General features: G+C 34.7%; 1 protein-coding gene across 2 annotated transcripts in view; it reads right to left on the bottom strand.

The window, feature by feature from the left end:
- The window catches only part of LOC145241368 (testis-expressed protein 47-like), a 381,126-nt gene that overhangs the window by 322,630 nt on the left and 34,190 nt on the right, over window positions 1-24,306 (bottom strand). For both annotated transcript variants that reach the window (XM_080104242.1, XM_080104243.1), the window contains exons 2-3: window positions 20,067-20,139; window positions 9,447-9,547 (exon numbers count right to left, since the gene is read on the bottom strand). In XM_080104242.1, the coding sequence (XP_079960368.1) occupies window positions 9,447-9,547; window positions 20,067-20,139 (174 nt within the window). The remainder of the gene's footprint in view (window positions 1-9,446; window positions 9,548-20,066; window positions 20,140-24,306) is intronic.

Here is a 24,306-nt window from a genome sequence, read left to right as displayed (position 1 = left end):
TATATCGATACACTAAGGCTGACTGGGATAGCTTCCGTACATTTATATCTGATCTACCTCTGCATTCCATGTTTAAAAAGGATGTGTCCTCTATAGTATTAGACCTAACTGAATGGTTAATTGTAGGTATTGACCATTTCATACCCTCTAAAAAGTTTCAGCAAAAACCTAACAGCCAGCCATGGTTCTCTCCAGAATGTGCTGCTGCCATTGCGCACAGAAATCACTTTTTCCACTGCTTCAAACGTAATAGATGTATGGAAACTAAAGCCGTTTTCAGGACTGCCAGCAACCATTGTAAGAAAGTAATAAGGAATGCAAGAGAGTTGTATGCTCAATCTGTTAAGTCCAAAATAGCTGAGAAGCGGCTTGGTTCCCACCAGTTTTGGCAAATAGCAAACAGAATCCTGAACAGAAGCGTGTGCTCCATCCCAACTATTATCAATGGACCTGAGGTAATCTCGTCAGCATCAGACAAAGCCAAACTCTTTGTCAAGAACTTTGCAGCTAATTCTACCCTTTGCGACCAAGACCGCCAACCCCCAATATTTCCTCCTGTATCAGAAAACACGCTATGTGATATACGTATATCTGTACATGATGTTGCCAAGCTAATCAAAAACCTTGATTCGAGTAAAGCAACTGGCCCTGATGGTATTCCAATTATAGTACTCAAAAAACTTCAACCTGAACTAGCGCCCATACTTACAAAACTGTTTAAACGTTGTCTTAAGGAGAATAGTTTCCCATCTCCCTGGAAAATCTCATCAGTATGCCCTGTATTTAAGAATTCAGGTGATCGCTCATCCCCCTCTCAGTACAGGCCAATAAGTCTCCTGTGCGTCATGAGTAAGTTGCTAGAATCTGTGTTAAATACAGAAGTAATCAAACATCTCAACAAAAATAACCTTCTTAGTGACACTCAATATGGTTTCCGTTCTGCTAGATCTACAGCAGATGTGCTTACAGTTATATCGCATCGGATTAGCAAATCTCTCGACGGTGGCAATCTTTCTAGGGCAATTGCTCTTGACATATCTAAAGCCTTTGATAGGGTATGGCATAAAGGTTTACTTCATAAGATCGCTAGCTATGGTATAGCTGGAAAAGTCTTCTCAATTATTAAATCATTTCTTTCTGATAGGTTCATAAGAGTAGTAGTTGAGGGGCAAAAATCAGAAGCTCACAGTATTAATGCCGGTGTCCCTCAGGGATCCATCCTGGGCCCAACTCTTTTCCTGATCTACATTAATGATCTTCCAAATCATATCCTTACATCATTTGTAGACATTTATGCTGACGACACTACCATTTATGGTACCACATCTAAGACAGTAAACGAGCAAGTTCTCTCCAATTCTCTCTCCTCTGATCTTGAGCACGTAGTACAATGGGGAAAGGAGTGGCTGGTTACTTTTAATGCATCTAAAACCAAGCTTCTCTCTTTACATCATCAACATTCTAATCCATATTTGTCATCAATTGAAATGAATGGCTCTCGTCTTCAGGAGGCCTCAAGTTTTGGCAAGCTTCTGGGCTTGACCATTACTCCTGATCTTAAATGGAACACGTATATCAAATCTGTTGCCAAGGCCGCTGGAAAAATGGTGGGATCTTTCTATCGATCCAGTAGATATCTCACTGCTGATGCTATTCTCTATCTATATAAGAGCCAGGTACGTCCAAGGATGGAATACTGTTGTCACATCTGGGCAGGAGCTGCTAGAAAGGACTTGTCCTGCCTTGATAGAGTTCAAAATAGACTTCGTAGCCTCGTAGGAGATGTCCTTTTCTCCTCCTTGCAACCTCTATCTCACAGAAGAGATGTTGCGAGTTTGTCTCTGATGTATCGTTATTTTCATGGAAAGTGTTCAACTAAGCTTCAATCTATGGTCCCCCCTCGCCAAACTTTCACAAGAAACACTCGTCTAGCTGTAAACACTATCAATAATTTCCCCCACTCTTTATCTGTGCCTAAACCTAAACGTAGATTCCATGAACAAAGCTTCTTTCTTAGAACTGCACGCCTGTGGAATTGTCTTCCGTTTTCCTGCTTTCCGGCTGACTACAATATGGTTGTGTTCAAGTCTAAAGTAAATAAGTTCTTGATGGGCCGTTCCATATAGGTTATTAAATTTGCCAAATTTTCATTACTAATGATTACTATATTGACCAATTTCTACTGTACACTCTTTAACCCTTATCCTTGAGTGGCCTCTGGGCCTTGATAATGTGGTGATGCCTTTGTAAAAAAAAAAAAAAAAAAAAAAAAAAGCTACTCCTTTATGTTGTGCCACAGCCTCTCGATATTTTGTGTATGTATTTCCAGGTCTTGTAGATTTACAAAATTTTCAGAATGGTTAATTGTATAATGTTCGAATGAATATTGTTGGATATCATTATATGCCTTCCATGAATCGCTGTATGTGACAGACCCAGGCAGAATGTATTTTTTAATCAATGGAATTAACGTCCCTTCATTCCTTCTATCTTCTGGTTCTAAGAGTGGGACGATAAAACTACTTTTAGAAACGCGTTCCATTCCTCCGAACAGATAAATTTGTTTGAGAACGCGTCCTCTGTTGTACCTCCGAAGAACGAAGAGGATCTCATCTATTTTGAACTTTACACTGACACCTCCTATCGGTTTTTTGGTGTTTTTTTTTTTTTTATCCACTCGTCGGAGATTTCAGGACATAATGACCTCCAGTCTACTGATGCTTTCTTAGATAGGTCCAAATTATATGTCTGTCTTATGACTCCATAAATGGCTTGGAAAATTATTAGCGAATAGCACAATTTTCCACGCAGGAATATGCGTCTTTTCTAGAAACGTGCCTGTTCTGTCACTTACGGTGAAGCCACAATGTTTTCTTCTCTTCGTCTTTTAGAAGTAACACTGTACTTGTGTAACGCCACATAGTATGACTGCTTCCAAGTGAACACGGTCTATTACACTTAGGACATGATACATGTTGTGGTAAGATACCATGTTCTCTCAAAAACTCATCAGCTTCCGTGTCATTTTTGTAAAATTTGGCTACTGTTTCATAAGTGAACGTACATGACTGGCAAGATTTCATTTTCACAAAGTTGGTTTAGAAATTGAAATTGCCACATATAGTCCCTAGAAACAAACTCCTCCCACACTGGTACTCACGAAACAGCGCTTGCGACTATTTTGCGATTGAATTTATGCACCAAACATAGAGCACTTGTGGCGCGACTGTTTCCAAGTGAACACGGTCTATTACACTTAGGACATGATACTTCTTATGGTAAGATACAATGTCTTCTTAAAATTCATGAGCTGTATAATTTTTGTAAAATTTGGTTACTGCATCATAATATTTTACAACATTGGTTTAGAAACTAAAATGACCGAAAATGATCCCTACAAGCAGACACCCACAACGCGACATCTAAGAATGGGTGAAATCGTAAGTCCTTTTCAAGTAAATTATATATTACTTATATCCCCTTTGGTTCGAAAAACAAATCATGTCGAGCGTTAGGTGATAACATGGGGGGAAAAAGTGGCCACAAATTGAGACCTAAACTAAATACTGTTAGAACCCACCCCATAAACGTTACCATGACATTTATTGGGTTGGTGTTTAACAGTAGTTTGTTTTATTTTTCTTTAATTGTAAGTCGTTATCAAGACTACAAATATTTTTAGGTCTCAATTCCAAATAAACGTTTTACAGTGAATAAAAACACTAAAAACTTGTTCAGATAGGTAGAAGAGTAACTTATCTTGCCTTTTAATGATATTTATCTGTTATTTTTACTTATACGCGATTTAATTTAATTTAATCTCTTTATTCTTCGCCTATGTAAATCACAAAAATTGATAAAGTATTTTACTTTTTCTTTTCGGTAAACAAACGGCAGATTTGTTTACCGATAAGTGAAAACAAAACTCTTTTTAATATTCTCCAAATTTTGTTTTGTAACGTGAAAACAAATTTCTTTTCGTGATTGTATTTTTTTGTTTGTTTTAGACAATTTTTTCCTTTAATTTAAAATTGCCTGCCATTAAAAAAATAAATTATTCGCCCCCTCCACTGCTTTTATTGTTCTTCTTTTTCACCTAACTTTAAACTGTCTGCGGAAGATTCGTACGCCATGTGAGAAGGCAGTTTGCTACGCGTGTGCGCACGAAAGCATATTTAATAGCTTTCATTAACACTACCACGCGCCTGTTAAATGGCAGAAAATAGTCCCAGGGTCCAGGGGTTAATACTATGCAAACGGTAAATTTGCGACCGGTTTGAGTATCCAATTCGTTGTCAGCGACCTCGAATACCCCTAAAAAACAAATTAAAGTGGTCAGTGTTTTGTTGTAGCGTAAGGTAACATTTACCATGTTTTTAATCAAAGTAAAATTGTCACTGTAACAAAATATCCGAGAAGCGCCACCTGACGGCAGTCTAGTGAAACGCACCAAAAAAATTGCGATGTCCGTGTAATACAGAAGTGCCCAAAAATTAATATCATGAAATGTAAAAGATAAGAATATAAACTGTTATATGGTGTTATGGACTGATTGCTAAACAACTTCTTTTTAATTCATTTATTAATGTGCCACCATTTATCAAGACCAAAAGCAACTCGAGAATAAGTGTCAACAAGATAGCTGGGTTGTCGCTTGAATGATGGACAATATCATAAAAGGATTGAAATAATGAATGGAATGAACAAAATTTGGTTACTTATCAAAACAGTTTATAAAATGTACCTGTTGGCATTAGTTTTGAAAACGACCATGTTGCAGTTTGCAGGGTAGTAGTCCCGCGGTAATGTTTTTCCACAGAATGGAAGTTTTTGAAAATGGAAATTCTACTCGACACTAGGCACACGGAGATAGAAGGGAAAGCACTTTTCAGTTTTGGTAGGAAGAGGATTTGCTCATAGGGCTTTGCCTTCAATCACGAGCAACGTCGGCGCTTCCAACAAGTACGTAATAAAGATATTAACTCAGTTAGTTTCCTTCCCATTAACCTAGTTCGTCATAATTTTTAAATGGCTGGTAATTCTATACGATTCAATCTGTAATGTTGCGCGTAGGCAAAATTCACAGACATGATGGAGTTGAGATTGTCCAAAGCTGAAAACTATGAATTTCCCTACCAATGAATAATTGTATCGCATAAATTACATTTTCTGTTCATTTCTCTCTTATTCATAGAAATCGCGCGGACGATTTCCACTGTTCTAAACGTTTATTCGTGTCAGTGCGATGATGACAAAATGCATAATTGATGGCAATCCCGATTGGTTACTTTAATATGATGATATAAATGTACCAAACTTTAATATGATGATATAAATGTACCAAACTTTATTATGATGATATAAATGTACCAAACTTTAATATGATGATATAAATGTACCAAACTTTAATATGATGATATAAATGTACCAAACTTTAATATGATGATATAAATGTACCAAACTTTAATATGATGATATAAATGTACCAAACTTTATTATGATGATATAAATGTACCAAACTTTAATATGATGATATAAATGTACCAAACTTTATTATGATGATATAAATGTACCAAACTTTAATATGATGATATAAATGTACCAAACTTTATTATGATGATATAAATGTACCAAACTTTATTATGATGATATAAATGTACCAAACTTTAATATGATGATATAAATGTACCAAACTTTATTATGATGATATAAATGTACCAAACTTTAATATGATGATATAAATGTACCAAACTTTAATATGATGATATAAATGTACCAAACTACGATCGGCAAGTCAAATCCAGCCAACGAGATATGTTTGTTCCGTCCGTGGGTTCAAAATCAAAAATAAAACATCAGTAAAAAACTAGTGATGGGACGATTTCAATATTTTTCCCGATTCCGATACAATTACCGATTCCGATTCCTTATAAATCTCTAAATATTTAACTATAAAAAGTGAGTATCTTGTCTCGATTACTGTAAAAACACATCTTAAATGTCTCTATATTTTCTCAAACGTAAAAAACACACTTATTAGGGGTGATCTAGAGATTTTAGTCTTACTGAATACTTAAATCAATAAATATTTATTATTTTCGTTATTACTACAAGCAGTAGAAAATGTTTCTTAAACCAAAATCAAATAAAAAAAGATAATTTAAGGAATCGGTTTTGGCATCGGAAAATAGGCTCAAATTTTTCCAATTCCGATACCAATTCTGATATCCCAAAAAGCTCCAATTTTTTCGATTCTCAATTCCAATTCCGATTAATCGTCCCAAAACTAGTAAAAATCCTGGAAAACATAAGTAGGTTAGTGCTGCCCAAAAAATTGTTTTTGTAATAATATCTGGGACAGTATAGAGATACGTACAACATAATCACTAGTCCTCGCTAGATCATTGAAGTTAAGCACTATTGAGTCTGGTCAGTACCAAATGGGTAACCAATTTGGGAATACCAGATGGGTGACCACTTTGAAAGCGTTGTATGTAGGGGGCCATCGACACCTCTATGCAAAAGTTGCAAAAACTTAACGTTATCATCTCCCCTAATAAGAATATACATCCGACTGGGGACCACTTGTGAATTTTATGCACCCCTGGAACTTCCCTCTTCAGAGGAAGCTGGTTAAACCTGCATTAGGATCAGTGTCGCAGTTTCAGTTTTCATTTTAAATATAGATAGATGTGTGCAGAACAGGAGACTTTGATGGTATGGTCATGTTGAAATAATGGATGAGAATTCTTCAGTGAGTAGATGTAGCACAGTTGAAATAACAGGGTCAGGTTAGATAGGAAGGTGAAGGAAAACATGGGGAAAAGATAAAAGGATGGACTTGAGAGAAAGAGGGATAAATAAAGACCTGGTCAGAGATCGGTTAGTTTGCAAGTGAAGCATCATACTCGATTTTTTCATTTGAAACTTTAATGCAAGCCATTATATATAAAAATAATTTTATAAAATCAGCAGTAGGTTCTCTACAGTGCAATGTAGACTACAATGTATTGTGGAATAAGTCATTGCGGTGAGATATGTGAAACTTCCTCCTGGTACACCATAATAGATCTCCAACTAGAGCAATCAATCAATCGATTTGATTAAAAAATGGGCGATTTCACTGATTTTGATGGCAATAAAAATATGATAGTGTGAAACAGTCGTTCATCCTCATCTTACCCCGGGCAACGTTGTGTTTCCCTGATAGTAGATTATATACTTTCTAAGGAGTAAAAGTTTTAAATGATGATGATGATGATGATGATGATGATGATGGAAACTCCACCTTATACTAAGCACATGGAAGAAGAAGAAAGTCTGTTTTAGTTGTGGTAGTAAGATGAGTTTTTGCTATAAATGTCTTACAAGTAGAAACCAGTGATTGAGTCTCCATTCAGCATCATGGAAATAAAGGGAGAGCACAGAGAGAGAGAGAGAGAGAGAGAGAGAGAGAGAGAGAGAGAGAGAGACAAGCAATGTCTGTTCTGTGGGAAAACGGATTGTAGGGAAGAGAACAAACATCCTCCACTAGATTTTGAAGTAGATTTTGTACTCTGTCAAGTAGTGATGGGACAATTCCAATATTTTTCCCGATCCCGATACGATTATCGATTCCATACTAAATTACCGATTCCGATACAATTACCAATTCCGATTCTTTATAAATCTCTAAATAGTTAACTATAAAGTTGTTACTTTGTCAGGATTACAGTAAAAACACGCGTTAAATGTGCATATATTTTCTCGAAATGTAAAAAATACACTTGTGGAGTTGATTTAGAGGTTTTAGCTTTACTGGTAGGTTAAAATCAATAAATATTTACTATTTTAATATTACTGCCAGCAGTGGAAGATTTCGTTTCAAAGAAAATCAAATAAGGAATCGTTTTTGGCATCGGAAAATAGGCACAAATTTTTCCAATTCCAATACCGATTCCAATACCATCAAAAGTTCTGATTTTTCCGATTCCCGAATCCAATTCTGGTTAATCGTCCCAACACTACTGTCAAGACAAGAAAGTGTTTTTGCTGTTATTTTGAAGTTAATTGGTGGGATACGTTGTCATGTTTGTGCCATTCATCCTGGGTCAGTTGGACCGGCTCTTTAACAAGTTCACCACGTCCCGAACACTGGCTGAACACGCACAGCGATTCAAAGCTGCTTCTATTAGGAGTGCAAATCATTCACAGTTCCAACAACGGACCCCATAAAGGTGAGGGCTCAGAATCAGTTCAGTATCTTGCTTCAATGTCCTGAGCCAGGTTTTAAGTTGATCACTGCAACGTATCTTCCATGATGTCATCCCCTTAAGTAATCCCATTTCCACTACTAACGATTACTATGATATTGTCCTATAGACTACTTTACACTGATTAATCCTTATCCTCGAGTGGCCTCTGGGGCTTGATAGGTGGTAACTCCTTTGTAAGAAAGTTTAAAAAAAAAAACTTTTTTAGGTCAACAAGTTGAACAGATAATTTTAAGATGGAAATGGTACCATTAAAGCAATACTCGGGAATTTATTTTTTTCTACATAGCCATCACCATTCTCCATGCTCTTTTTCCAGTAATGAACGATGGATGTACATTAACATTTGTGATACGAGGTTCAAACGTAAAACTATCTATTTTTTTTTTTAACTCAAAAAGTTAAAAGAGCTATGAAGACAGGAGTGGTGTCATTAAAACGAGCAACATTTTGTGTCCAAAAAATTATTTTTATACGCATAGTTATCATCATTCTCAATGCATGTTTGCCGGGAATTCAATGACGCATTTCTGCTTTTGATGCACGTCCATGACAGGGGTTGCTTTCTTAGTCTCACACCATCAATATCCGCAACAGAGAGATTAAATTTTCAGGTCATAGATGCATAAGTTCAGTCATCATAACAATGCAAGTTGCAATACCCTCTTATTCATTCAGGCGGAATAAAAAAATAGGAGGCATTACTTTTGGAACACCCCTTTTCTTTCTTAGAACTGCACACCTGTGGAACTCTCATCCGATTTCCTGCTTTCCAGCTGACTACAATTTGATTGTCTTCAAATCCAATGTAAACAAGTTCTTGATGAACCGTTCTGCTAAGTAAGCCAATTTACAAAAGTCCCACTACTTATGTATACTACGCGATAATTACATTGCCTAATGTATACCCATTAACCCTTATCCTCGAGTGGTCCCAGGGCCTTGATAAGTGGTGATTCCTGTGTTGAAAAAAAAGATATCAATTTCATCACTTTGTGCGCAGATTTAATGGATTCATCTTATGGATCCAGTCCTGTTTCTCTCCAAATTAACTTACACAAATCAGCCTTTTCGTATTCTCTCTCTCTCTCTCTCTCTCTCTCTCTCTCTCTCTCTCTCTCTCTTTCTCTCTCGCAATCTTTTCCTTACCATTTCTCCCTTTACCCTTTTGACAGATTTCAATCGACTCCTTACCTCGAGAATCTGAATGAAGTGCTTTGTGAACATCAACATCAAACCAGATAAAGTTTCATCATCTTTGTCACGTAAATTGGCGATATCCGTTTGGATTTGTCCTGTAAAAATGGATAGGAAATACATTTTATCCTTTTTTTTTTATCTTGTGTTATCCACTACTAGCTGGTCTTTTTTTTTAATTTTTTAAACTTTTTTTTTTTTTATTTTTTTCATTTTTTTTTTTTTTTTACAAGGCAGTCACTGAAGACTACCCGAGGATAACAGTTAGTGAATGTAAAGTGGCAGTTTAGTAATCGTTAATAATGTAGATTGAATAGAATTTGGATTATTTAAGGGAACGGATCAACAAGAACTTGTTTACATTGGACTTGATGCCTACAATTTTTTTAATAGGTATCAATTTTAGTCATTTTAATCCGAAAGGCACTCCTGGGATGGGGGGTGGGCAACCAGAGTTTTCCCGGATGGAAACGGATTAAAAAGTTTTCCACATGTCTGAATATAATATCTTCCAAATGTCATGTCTTTAGATCAAAAATCCGTGGAGTATATAGGTTGAGAAAAGTCCTGGCACATTCATTCTCACTTTTATAGATATATAGGTTAATAGTCATAGATTAGTACAATTAGCAATTTAAAAAAAAAATACTTAAGTATACATTGTTGATCAACAATTTAAGACCACTTAAAAATCTTTAAAAAGAAACCTTTTTTTAAGGATAGATGTTAAACTCTTCCGACTTAAGGTTACTAATACTACAATCTAAAAGGTTACGAAAACAAAAGGGTAGATTCCAAATATTTTATTTAAAAATTTGCATTTTTATTAAATTAGGCTTTTTACACATGATCAAAATTATAAGACCAACGGTATAAATTGTTAGATTTAAGGTAATTCTAATGTTTTTAGTTCAGTTGCAGATTATAAATCACTGTGTAAAGGTGTTACGATGCCTAAAGCAAGAAAACTAACCAAAGTTGAGCGCTATCGAATTCTAGGATTCCATAAGCAAGGTTTGTCACAGCGAGCGATAGCAGCTAAGGTAAATCGCAGTAAAACTGTTATTTGCAACTTTCTAATGAACATTGAGAATTATGGAAAAGCAAAATCCTTTGGTAGACCCCCCCCCAAAAAAAAAAAAAATTTCTCCTGCATTGAGTAGGAGAATCAGACGGGTTGTCATGAATGACAGAGGACTTTCTTCTAATCAAATTAAGGCGGTTACAGATACTGATTGCAGTCCAATAACCATCAGACGACACTTACAACAAAAAGGCATGGTAAATAAAAAAGCATAAACAAATTTCTTGATTGCTTCTACATCACAAAGTGGACCGCTTAAGATTTGGTCGTGAATACCAAACCTGGTACGTTGAAAAGTGGAAGAAAGTCCTGTTTTCTGATGAGAAAAAATTCAATTTAGATGCTCCTGAGGGCTTCCAGCGATATTAGCATGACAAAAACATGCCCCTTGAAATTTTTCCACACGTCATAGTGATGGAGGGTCCGTAATGGTATGGGGTGCCTTTTCTTACAGAGAGACAATGGAGCTCCAGATGTTGCAGGGTCGTCAGACAGCAGCTGGTTATGTCAGCATGCTACAAAAAACATCTTTGCTGATGGAGGGTCATCGTTTATGTTAGGATGGATGATTATTCCAACAGGATAATGCTGCAGTCCACACTGCAAGACGGACCTTGAGCTTTCTACAAGAAAATGGAGTCCATCTCTTGGGACATCCTACATGCTCACCGGACTTGAACCCAATTGAAAATGTTCGGGGATGGATGACAAGAGAGGTTTATCGAAATGGCAAACAATATTCAACAAAAAATGAACTTTGTGAAGCCATATTCAGAAACTGGAACAGGATCCCCCGCACGTTAATGGAAACCCTTAATTCTAGCATGCCCCAAAGAATTTTTGAAGTCATCAAAAGCAGTGGAGGTAGAACTCATTATTAAGTTTGATTGTTGAATGTTTCCATACGCTTGTTGTACCATTTAATAGAATTTTTGTCTCTGGTCTTATAATTTTGACGATGTGTAAAAAGCTAATTTTAATAAAAATGTAAATTTAAAAATAAATCTTTGGAATGTAACTGTTTTGTTTCCATAATCTTTTAGATTGTAGTATTGGTAACCTTAAGTCGGAAGGGTTTAAAGTCTATCCTTAAAAAAAGTTTTTTTAAAAAGTGGTCTTTTTTTTATCAGCAGTGTAGATTGAGTGTGGCGTTTGGCATAATATCGGGAGTTAAATTTGTAAACTGAGAGCCACAAACAATTCTTCACGTTGGAATTGGACAATCGCAACCTCTGATTTTAATCATTTTCATGAAAGAAAATGACTGCTTTTTTTTACATAGGAGTCACCACTTATCAAGACCTGTTGTAGTCAGCCAGGAAGCCGCAAATGGTAGAGAGTTCCACAGACGTGCAGTTCTAAAAGAGAAGCTTTGTTCATGGAATCTATATTTTGATTTAGGCACAGATAAAGAGTGGGGAAAATTATTAACAGTGGTTTCTGCTAGACGGGTGTTTTTGGTGAAAGATTAGCGAGGGGGGGGGCAGAGATTGGAGCTTAAACAAGCACTTGCTATGGAAATAACGATAAAACAAAGACAGGCTCGCAACGTCTCTTCTGTGGGAGAGAGGTTGCAAGGAAGAGAAAAGGGCATCCCCCACTAAGTTACAAAGTCTATTTTGAACTCTGTCAAGGCAGCTCCTGCCCAAATGTGGCAACAGTACTCCATCCTTGGACGTACTTGGCTTTTATATAGATAGTATCTGTACGTAGTTCTGAAGAGACAAACAAATCTCTGGGTAAATTTTCTCATTTCTGGAAAATGAACGTGTGGTAATGATTGTCAAAAACCAATCATTTACGATGCACTTGGGAATGAGGAAAGTTTTTACTTTAAATTTTACTTTTAATACTGAATTTGCTTTTAGATCAATAAGTTACATTTGCATATTGCTAGCCATCTTTAGAATGTTATGTACATTTAGTGAAAATAGGTTTATAAATGCAAACATGCGGTCTTCTTCTTCAGAAAAATTACTCAAACGATTATCATCGACTTCTTGCGGTAATTTGATTTTTATTTTTCAATGTATTTTGAAAAGTTGACAATATTTTCAACACGTTCACTTTGTTCTTTTAAATCTGGAAATTGGCTCAAATCCTTTTATTCTAAATGAGATATTGAAACACTTTTAACTTCATCTTGAACGTGTCGATATTATTTACAAAGCAAGTAAACAGTTGATCCTTGCCCATCAGCTTATGGTTGAGGTAACTAAGATGGTTGGTAACATCAACTAAAAAAAATGCGAAATCTAACAACCAATTCTCATAACACAAAAGAGTCCTTTCCTCGGACAATTCATTTTTTTTATTCTAGAAAATCATGGACAAGGGGTTTCCGTTTCCAAAACCGTCTTAGAACTTGTCCTTTAGAGAGTTAACGCATCTCACAGTGAAGGATATATATATATATATATATATATATATATATTCTGTAGAAATATATTTTCTTATAATATATACCAATCCTTATTTAAGAAGCTCAATGTAATTACAGAGCAATATAGTGAATAAATGACAAAAAACTATATTCCAAAATTTATGAGGTTGACCATCTTATAATTTATTCAACTGAATTAAGTTGACATTTACAATTCTTGACAGTATCTGTTTCGTAGTGCAAAACCAATCACTCAATTATTATATCAATCAGTGAATCTATTATGCCCTTAACTCATTAGAAGAAATAGCAACACTCAATCCATCAAAAGGAATGAAGTGTGATTTGATATGATTAAAATCCAAAAATTGGAAGAGAAGCTGCAAATACCTTTAATATGTTTCCATTATGTCATTTGGAAAATTCAACCCCCAACAAACCCGACAAGCAGCTAAATCCCACCCTACACAGTAGAGATCCCTAAATGTAAGAAGGTGTTCTACTCTAACAGTTTCTTCCTCATAACTGCTAGACTTTGGAACTCCCTTCCGGGTTTCTGCTTTTCCAGTTGTACTGACATGCAGAAGTTCAAGTGTAATTTGAACAGACATCTTGCGGCTCAGCTCCCCACATAGTATCCCTGCAACGTATGGCCCCAATAGTAACCCCCTACTGTGACACTATCGTGTTCTGAATGCATTCAGCGAGGTGCATATTGCGGTGAGGTGGGATGTTTGAATGGGGTGGAGGAATGCAAAGAAATGCAAAGACTTAGCTAGGAAAATAGAACCAACCGCCGAGCTGTCATTATAGACTTGTTACATGCAAACTAGATGGTATATTGTCTCAAAAATGGGGACAGAATTGGAATTATCTCCAAGATGTCAGAGGAAATGTTTGTATTAGAAAGGGGCATTTGCTGATAAGGGCCACACGCCGTGCTGGGTGAAGGAACCCAGGAAACTTCCATAAGATATCAGTATGAGCAACCTCTCCCCTCCCTCCCAGGAAAGAGAGAGAGAGAGAGAGAGAGGTGTTGGGTGGTTGAGACAAGGGGAGGCACTGAGAGGAAGAGAGAAAGGGTGTTTTTAACTACTCTTCGAGGGAGAGGTGAGGAAAAGGGGTTGGATTCAGAAAAAAAGAATTCTAAAAAAGATTAGAGTCGTAGCCAACAAACTGAATGGTTGGGCTGATCAAGCGCTCCCGACCTGGGGACATCAGGGCATGGTGTTATAATGTTAACTAGCCTGTGTTAATGGGAAATCTGTGACTTTACTTGTCTGGTCATACATCGTACACTGCTATAGTCAGTCACCTCAATTTAGACAGTAGCCGTTGTCAAGTAATGAACTTAATAAACAGTTGTTATTGTTATAAACCGGGGTTCTGTTTGTTTGTGGTGAGGACTCTTCATTTTTCAGCAAGCTGCAGGGACCAGTGGAGAAATTAATGAACCCGCAGACTACACAGGATAGGAGACGATTCGGTCGAGAGGCGGAGCGTCCCACCATGAAAACACAATGTGTGAAGACGATCAATAGGCCTACTTGTGTCGGGACAACGTACGATCGAAAGAGCACCTGTCATATCGGGTGCAGTTCGACGAGGTTAGAGACACCCAGTATGGAGGGTGTCGTACAGGGCCGGTTATACTACATCAAAGTGACACGGTTTGGGGTGAAAATGGAAAAAGCATCGTGGTGAATCATGCAATAATATTTTTGGAGAAAACAGCGTAAAACCCTTACCGGCAAAGTTATAGCCCCAGCAACTTTACCTATCGTTGATGATGCATCATCAATACAGAATCTTAAAAATTTTACTTAAATCTAATTGCTGACTTTCTACACATGTTTTTACTTTTTCAAATGGAGCGACACGAAGACAATAAGTTCTTCAAAGACGTTTGAAAGTATCATCAATTCCTCATAGAAAACTATTTAATTGAGCTACATGATATATGTCAGCAGATTCGTCCAAGGCCAATGAAAAATAAAAACAACATAACCAATCATTGACGGTGTACCATCAGTGAAAACACTTCGAAGTTTTCTTAGATCTAACTAAGAGAGGGCGTCCGGCTTGGCCCGGTCATAAAATACGCTTAAATATGATATTTTAATTTGTCCAGATTTCGGATATATTATTATAGAGTCGTGATTTGAAAAGTAAAAAACAAAAGTATTTGGGTGCCATCAGCTAGAATCGAAACCGAAATCAAAACTAGCATTCAAAGCTGGTGACGTTACCCCTGTACTAACGTAACACGCATATGAACTGATTAAAAATTAAAAATAAACTAAGATGAATGTACAAAATTTATAACGATTTTTTCAATTTTTAACTACTTTTTGGCCCCTTAAAAACTATTTTAACCAGCTAAAGTCTCATGAACTAACGGTCCATAAGAAATCCAATTATTTGAGGTCCCTAGTGTTGCTCTGCGACTTTTAGTTTCGGAGGAGATAGAATTTGAAAATATGGAGACAGACAGACAGACAGTTGTATGGCCTTTTATATATTAGATTTGCTGATTTTCTAGATATGATTTTACTTTTTCGCATATGTCTGATCTTTTGTTTTTCCATAGAGCGACTAAAATAGAATAAGTTCTTCAAAGATGTTGAAATTATTATCAATTCATCGTAGAAAAACGTCACTTAATTCTTCCAAAACTAATGAAAAACAAAAACAACATGGATGTGCACAGTTTTTCATTTACATCACGAGAAAAAAATCCTCGATGCGTCTTGTAATCGTCTGCTTTGATAAAGCGACTTTCTTTACTTTTCTTTCTGTACTTTTATCACACGTTTTGAAAATTTCGGGAGACAAATTTCTCCACCACGGGAGAAAGACATGCTTTTTAGCCAACGCAAAGGCAATTTCGTGGGATACTTTGAGCATCGTGTCTTTCTTTACAAACAAATCTTGCCTCTTGATTGTATCCTTCTTTTTCTTTATCACATATTCTTTCAATAGCCAGGAACTAACTTTCGCTTTTTGTTTTTGTTGTTTGTTTTCTGTTTTGTTTTTTGTTGTTGTTTTTTGTATTTTGTTTTTTTCTATTTCAGCTTGTTTTGTTTTATAGTGCTAATGTCCCGACGTATTGAAATTAACGTTTTAAACTGCCGAATACCATTTCATGCACACAGAAATATTCGTCGTTCTTTTCTCCCACTGATACACGAATTAACCGCACAAAAAAAAAGAATCCGTCATTCTTTTTTCCCCACCTACACGCGAATTAACCGTACGTACAAAATGACTCCGAGTGAGCTAATAAAATCTTTTCTGTACGGGTGTTTCAGAAATCTGTCGAGCCGGAAGTTGAATACACGCATGCCGTTGATACTTCCTGAAATTTTATATAGCACATTTGTATTCGTTCTTTAAACTATAGTCACGCGTCTTATCCTCAGAAGAGTACATGCATAAATTTTCGTTTCCTATCAGTCAGGTTTCGAGTTTCAGTGTCGCACACGCCACCCTTAGAAGTTTGTTTCCCTGATTTTTGTTATCTGAGATAGTGCTTTCACAAACTACGCATTTGGTTTTTCTGGAGGATTAGCAATAAATAAGAATTCATTTTCCTATATTAAATGGACGCTTATTATCACTTCCTGTTTTTTTTTTTTGGGGGGGGGGGTTCTCATGTTCTGTATCACCGTGAAGGCCAAATAAATTGAAATCAAATTTTAAATACTTGTTTACAAGAAATCTAATCTCACTTTATACGTAGCATGATAACAAGCTTAACAGCAGTACGCATGCGCCATCACAGCAAATATCTTGCAAACGTCATAAACCTCTATATTGTTACGTAAATATTAAAATGTCAAAACGCTATTTACTGGATGATTTTTTTTTGTTATCATGCTACGTATAAAGTGAGATTAGATTTCTTGTAAACAAGTATTAAATATTTGATTTCAATTTATTTGGCCTTCACGGTGATAAAGAACATGAGAACCCCCTCCTCCCCCCCCCAAAAAAAAAACAGGAAGTGATAATAAGCGTCCATTTAATATAGGAAAATGAATTCTTATTTATTGCTATATATATATATATATATATATATATATATATATATATATATATATATATATATATATATACACACACACTAGCAAAAGTACCCGTCGTTGACTGGGTTCAAAAACAGCCTACAGAAAAATGGACTCTGATTTATGAAAGTATCATAGGTTATGAAAAGGAGGGGTTGTAAAAAAGAGATAGCTTCAAATTTGGGGGTATCAAAACCAAAGCAAAATATGATGAAAGTAAAAATAAAATACATAAACCCCATAATTTATTATACCATACCTGTTCACACTGAAACACTTATCACAATATTCTGTGGATCTATATCAAAAAACCCTGTTAAATTTTGTGACATATTTCCATTTTATAGAGGTCAGGCGCGAACGAACACCCCATAATTTTATTATACCATATTTCTTCAAACTGAAACATAATTATCAAAGTATACTTACACAGATAGATATGAAAAGTCTTTATTAAAGTTTGTGCCTATTTCCATTCTATGGATGCCAGGCGAAAACGCAGACCCCACAATTTTATTATACCATCCCTATTTAAGTTAAAACATACTTATCAAAGTATTATTATGTACATCTATATCAAAAACACTTTTAAACGTTTTTTTTTTTTAATTTTTAAATTTTTAATTTCCATACTTTGTGGACCAGGCGCGTACGCAGACCCCACAATTTTAATGAACCACCATTCTGCAGGATCAAACATACTCATTCCTGTGTCCCGGTACTTCTTCTATCATTATATGTAATCAGTTTTTTTAAAATAGTCAACTATATAGGAGCCTATTCGTGACCAGACACACACACACAGCTTTATATTATATTATATATATATATATATATATATATATATATATATATATATATATATATATATATATATATATATATAGCCAGTAGAGTTTAGTTTCCTAGAAGTACATCCATTGAAACAACATGTGCCTACCAAAGAGTGCTCAATAATTAAACAGAGCAGGTATATTAAATTTATTTATACAAACATTGATGGCTACATATGTGCATACATGTTTCTGTAATCACCCGTATTGGGGATTACGTCTTCAAGCCAAGAATTATATGTTATCGACGATAATTCTTGGCCTGAAGACATAATCCTCCCATGCAGGTAATTACAGAAACATGTATGCACATATGTAGCCATCAATGTTTGTATAAATAAATTTTATATATATATATATATATATATATATATATATATATATATATACACACACACTCTAAAGCCTGGTTTAATTATTTGCTTCTCCACTGAGCAAATTAGGCACAAGTCCGTTTTGCCTGATTGATCTAATTCAAAATTTTAGCTCTGGCTTTTTTTTTTTTTTAAATTACATTTTCACCCCAAACAAGGCACATTGCCACTTTGGTGTAAGGGGCTACTATCAGGGGCAGCAACTACTGGGGCACTATGTAGGGATTTAGGCAGCAAGATGTCGATTCACATTACACTTGAACTTCTGCATGTCAGTACAGTTGGGGAAGCAGGGATCTGGAATGGAATTCCAGAGTCTAGCAGTTCTGGGGAAGAAACTACTGGAGTAGAAAGATCTTTTACGTCTAGGGATCTCTACTGTGTGGGGGTGGGATTTAGCTGCCAGTCAGGTTTGTTGAGGGTGTCTACGTCGTGAGGGCACAAGTGTCTGCAGTTTGTCAGAGCATTGACTATTAAAATACTTGTAGAACAGGCAGAAGGATGCAACGTTTTGTCGATGGGACAGAGGCTGAAGCTTAGATGCCAGTTTAGGGCCTATCAGATTGGCGACTCTCTTTTGAACCTTGTCTAGGAGTGAGAGACTAGCAGCAGATGCACCAGCCCAAATGTGACAGCAATACTCCATACATGGGCGAATGGTGGCCTTATAGAGGTACAGGATACTTTCAGGTGTCAGTAGTTTTCTAGCACAGTAGAGAGAGCCTACCTTCTTCACAGCGGCCCTGGCAATGTTTTCAGTGTAATTGTTCCAACTCATGTTTTGTGTGAACGTTAGGCCAAGCAGTTTGAAAGATGTACTCTCAGATAGGGAGTCACTGGCCATTGCTATTGGTGGCAGAGAAGGTTTCTTGTAATTATTGAAGGAAACCAGTTTAGTCTTGGCAGCATTGAATGTGACCATCCATTTTTGTCCCCATTTCACTACAGATCGGAGGTCATCCTCTAGTGTTTTTGCCATTTTTTTAGTTATGTGTTCATTTGTTTTCCTGTCATGCCTGTTATAGAGTGTGGTGTCATCAGCATATATACCCATCTCATAGGCAGTTTTGTTGGGGAGGTCATTAATAAATATTAGGAACAGTAGAGGTCCAAGTATAGACCCCTGAGGCACTCCCGCATTTATATCATATTGTTTAGATGTACGACCGTCGAGGACAACCTGGATTTTACAGTAGTTATAAAAGACATCCAATGCGCCACATGTTCACCATGGCATAGACAGTAGTGTTAAAAGACCTCAGGTTGATAAACATCTTCTTTGCCCAATGGCCAGATCTCACATCACTAGAAAAGAATTGTTCTGACCCTGGCTTTGTAAATTGGCAACTTCGTGAATGGTCTTATTTTTACCACTCTTTACTTTTTTTTTAAGGAGCCACCATTTTTCAAGGCCCGGAGGCGATTCGAGGATAAGGGTTAATGAGTGTACAGTAGTGAATGGGACGATATCATAGTAATGATTAGTAGTGGAAATTTGGTAAATTGGATTACCGAAGGGGACGATTCATCAGGAATTTTTTATTTTTTTTTATTTTACACAGTGATCACCACTTATCAAGGCCTGGAAGCCACTCAGGGATAAGGGAATTGTTTACGTTGGACTTGATAACGACCAAATTGTAGTCAGCTGGAAAGCAGGAAAACAGAAGAGAGTTCCACAGGCGTGCAGTTCTAAGAAAGAAGCTTATTTTATTTTTATTTTTATTTTTTGAGAAATAAATTGAATTGAATTTTATTATAAATTTTATTTGTTATAGAATTATACCTATATCTATATTATAGTATTTTATTACTAAATAAATTGAATTGAATTTTTTTTTTTGCTAAATAAATTGAATTGAATTTCATTACTCACCGGCTACAGAAAGACCATTTTCAGTCTCCTTCTTCAGACAGCCAACATATATAATCCGATGTATTATAACCAACTACAAAACAAAGAGAGAAAAAAATGTTTTGAGAATTTTACTTTGAGTTTCTTTCGTTTTTGAATCTTTGTTTATAAAGTCATCTTATCAGATAATAAGAATTCTCAAGAAAAATTGGAATGTACTTTTAATGGAATAAATTATTTGGCACTGCATTCAGAATTGGCCCACAAAAAGAAATTCAATAAATCAAATAATATTTTAAAATGTTAATAATTACAAATTAGCATTGTTGCAATATTTTTTGGCAGAACAATATTGGGTATGATCTATTACAAGAATGGTTCTCCACTCCAGAAGCACCTAAGCAATTGTTTATATATATATATATATATATATATATATATATATATATATATATATATATATATATATATATATATAGGCAGCATTATTTTTTCTCAATGGCATATTTCATTAAATAAAATAGACGTTTTTTTGTGTATCAATTCTGACGATGAATCCTGAAGGATTGTAAAGTACTCGGAATTATGATAAATATGGTGATTATATCAGCCAGTTCCTGCCAGAAATGAAGAGTGGTATCCGGAAGTTGGAAAGGATCGAAAATAGAATTAATAGACCAAAAGCCTCTATTTTATTTTATGAAGTATTTCATATGTGTGTGTGTGTGTGTGTGTGTGTGTGTGTGTGTGTATAAATACCAGCAGTTCAACCCGGCTTTTCTTGGGCTCTATGTACTGTTCATGACTTTATGTGCATATGTACATATACATTAAAAGTTGACTTATGTCCAGATAACCTACATCTAAAATTTCATGTGTTTAGACCCAAAATTGGCGGAGGAGTTTGGTAGAGTCTGCAAAGGTCAACTCTTTCAACTTTCACCTCTTTGCAGCTAAATATTCGCCCAAATACTAATTAAAAAGTTTGCTACATATCTGAATACCCTTTATGTAAAATTTCAAATGTTTAGAACCAAAATTGGCTGAATAGTTTGCTAGAGACAGCAAAGGTTCAATCTTTAGAACTTTTACCCCTTGGCAGTCAAATTTTTGGGTCAAAAACGATTAAAAAGTTTGCTCTATGTCTGAATATACTTTATGTAAAATTTCAAATGTTTAAACTAAAAATTGGCTGAGTAATTTGGTAGAGACTGGAAAGGTAAAAAAAAATTTAACTTTGACCCCAATTTTCAGCCCTTAACATTTATTATTTGGGGCTCAAATCAAATTAAAAAGTAACTTACATCTAAAATTTCAAGTGTTTAGTGGCAGGGGAGTTTGATAGAGTTTTCAAAGATCAAATCTTTGAACTTTGGCCCCTTGACGGCCAAATGTCTGGCCAAAAACCGATTGAAAAGATTTTCCCAAATCTCAATACCCCTTATGTCAAATCTCGAGTCTCTGGACTGAAAATTGACAGAACAGTCTGATAGGGAAATGATGTACACACACAGACACACACCATGCACACAAACACACAATTTCACTTATATATATATATATATATATATATATATATATATATATATATATACTAGCCGTACCTGGCCACACGTTGCTGTGGTTCAGTTTGTTAAAATGGAACACATTCCTCATAAAAAAATTGCATTTTGTATTGTTTATTTATTTTATTATTTTTGCAATTTTTTTTTATCAATAAAAGTTGTGTTTTTCCCCCAAGAAAAGGTGAATTTTTACCATAAATTGTTAGGTGAAAGTTTTTTGTTTTGTTTTTTCAGGAAAACTTGCACTTTTTTTAAAAGAAAGTTGGCAGTAAACATTTCTTTTTGAAAACAGAATTTTTATAAAAAACCAAGATTAATGTTTTATATGAACACTGTAAATAGTTAGGTGAAAGTAGAGAAAAGTTAGATTTTTTTTCAAGAGAATGTACAAAAAATTTTTTTCAATAGAAAATAAACAGAAAAAATACTCCCATCATTAATTAATTCTCCAAAAAACATAAATAAAATGTTGGTTTAGTGTTTCAACATTTGAACAATGCTCGGCTGAATCTGGTGATTGCCGGTCGAACTCTAAACTAATTGGAATCTGGGCGGGGAGGGGGGGTAAATTCTGCATGAGTACCATTCTTTTTAATTTTGTCTTTTGTTCAATTTTTTGTGTGGGATTTTAGCGCTAGCAAACTAACAAATTTAACCAAAATGCAAAAAAATTCAGCAATTAAATAATTTTAATAAGTGCCCAGCTCCTAATACAAATCCTAGTAAATCAATCCCCCTTATTGGAAACACTAAAAGGAAGGACGAAACCAAATTATTGCCAGTATGTTTGGGAGAGGTTCTATAGGTGTATCAGAAAGTGGCCATTAAAAATGATGATCAGAACCTTAATAATTCAACTTACTATTTTTTAAGCTTATTACTACTTGAAAATATAATTCAAACCCTATTTTTTTTTCAATTAAAGGAGCAAAGACCAAATTTGTAAAAAAAATAACAGCTTTAATAGCAAATTATGCAATATTTGTTTCTTTAAAGCGGTTTTCTTTTAAAAAAAATATAAAAAATCAACATATTTTGACTTGCTTATAAATATATGTATATATATATATATATATATATATATATATATATATATATATAAATAAATGCCAGAAAATCACTTACCTAAAAAAAAATATTATTAAATGGGTAGTTCCATTCTTCATTGTTAAGAATTTATCCATATTTATATTTTAGATTCCATGTAATTTTTAAATAAAAGGATGTTTTAAAGCGAGGGTCCGAGAAAATCGCATTTTTGTTACATGTTTTGCGCGAAGCGTTAAATAGCTGCTGCTGCTAAAATGAAATTTATGAAGTATGGTTTCGTCCAAGGGCATAAATAATGTCTCTTTTTTATTGCGTGTGTTAACCAAAATTAGTATTTTTCATCCTCCGTAGTTAAAAAAGAAACGCACATTCACTTATAAGTTTTTCCCCTAAAACAAAAAAATCCGCTTCATCTATTTTTTAAAAAATTCTTTTACTGAAATACACGAGTTTTTGATTGATATATTTTAATACTTCCTCATCGACTAATTTTTTTTTTTAATATCTAAAAAAAGAAAACATTCAATGAGATAGAAAAATTTGCCGTCAGCGTCTGGTATTTACTTGACGATGTAAGCGTAACATGAGCTTTACTTTAAAAAAGACAACGTGTTTAAAAAAAAAAAAGGTTTTACACTTTGGACTTTACAGGTAAATTTCCAATAAAAACTATTCATTTTTTTTGTTTTAAATTGAAATATTTTCTTTATTGATCTTTTATCTTCAATTTGTGATATATAAAGCTTTGACACATTAATTATTAAAATTTTAATAAACATTTCAAAATGGGGGTGTGAATTTGAAAAAAAAAAAAACGTTTGTCTAAAATATTATATTTGGTTTATTGGAAAAAGCATAAAATTTCACATTGACCCTGAAAATATCGTAAAAATTGAACCAATAGAAAAAATTTTATCGATTTTTAAAGTTTAAAAATTGAAAAATATTTAACTCGTAAAATTCTATTGATTTTATTACGTAAAAAAAATGGCTGCATGAAGGCACGCGGGCATTTTGTAAACATTTTGTAAACACTTTTTTTTAATAAAAGATAATATTTCTATTATTTTTTAAACAACTTTAATAGTTTATTTTTAAAGTATATTCCATATAGAAAATAAACAACCCACTTTAAAAAGATAAATTACGAGTTTTTTTATATTTTATTCGCAGTTTTCTGTTAGGGGTGTCAAAAATTCCTCCAAATTTCTGGTACATCTTGAGGTTCTAATCTTTTCTTTCTTTCTTTTTTCAATATTTTAAGCAGATTTGTCACTCAGCTAGCAGACTTGGTGTTTCTACACTTTATTGCCGAAATTGGAGTCGCCATTTTTTTCACGCACTTGCTTGCTATCCAAATCTAGGGGACACATCTGGCCGAACGATTGCTTCCGGGAAGGGAAAGAATAAATTTACCAAAATTTACATTTATTACTACCAGAAACGATAAATTAAACTAAATAAATCTACCAAAATTAACATTTATTACTCCCTTAAACCAAAATTATCATTTATTACTTCCAGAAACTTGGTAAACCGATACTACTGGAGTAAATGGATCTTGACAATTCAAAAAAATATTTAAAATTATTCATTTGTTCGAAAAAAAAAAAAAAAAAAAAAAAAACACGCACACACACAAACGA

This window comes from Euprymna scolopes, chromosome 20 (genome assembly GCF_053919585.1).
Source record: "Euprymna scolopes isolate OS-2025 chromosome 20, ASM5391958v1, whole genome shotgun sequence".
In the NCBI taxonomy this organism is placed as follows: domain Eukaryota; kingdom Metazoa; phylum Mollusca; class Cephalopoda; order Sepiida; family Sepiolidae; genus Euprymna; species Euprymna scolopes.
Note: the sequence above shows the minus strand (reverse complement) of the source record. Positions and strands in the feature narration are given on the sequence as shown.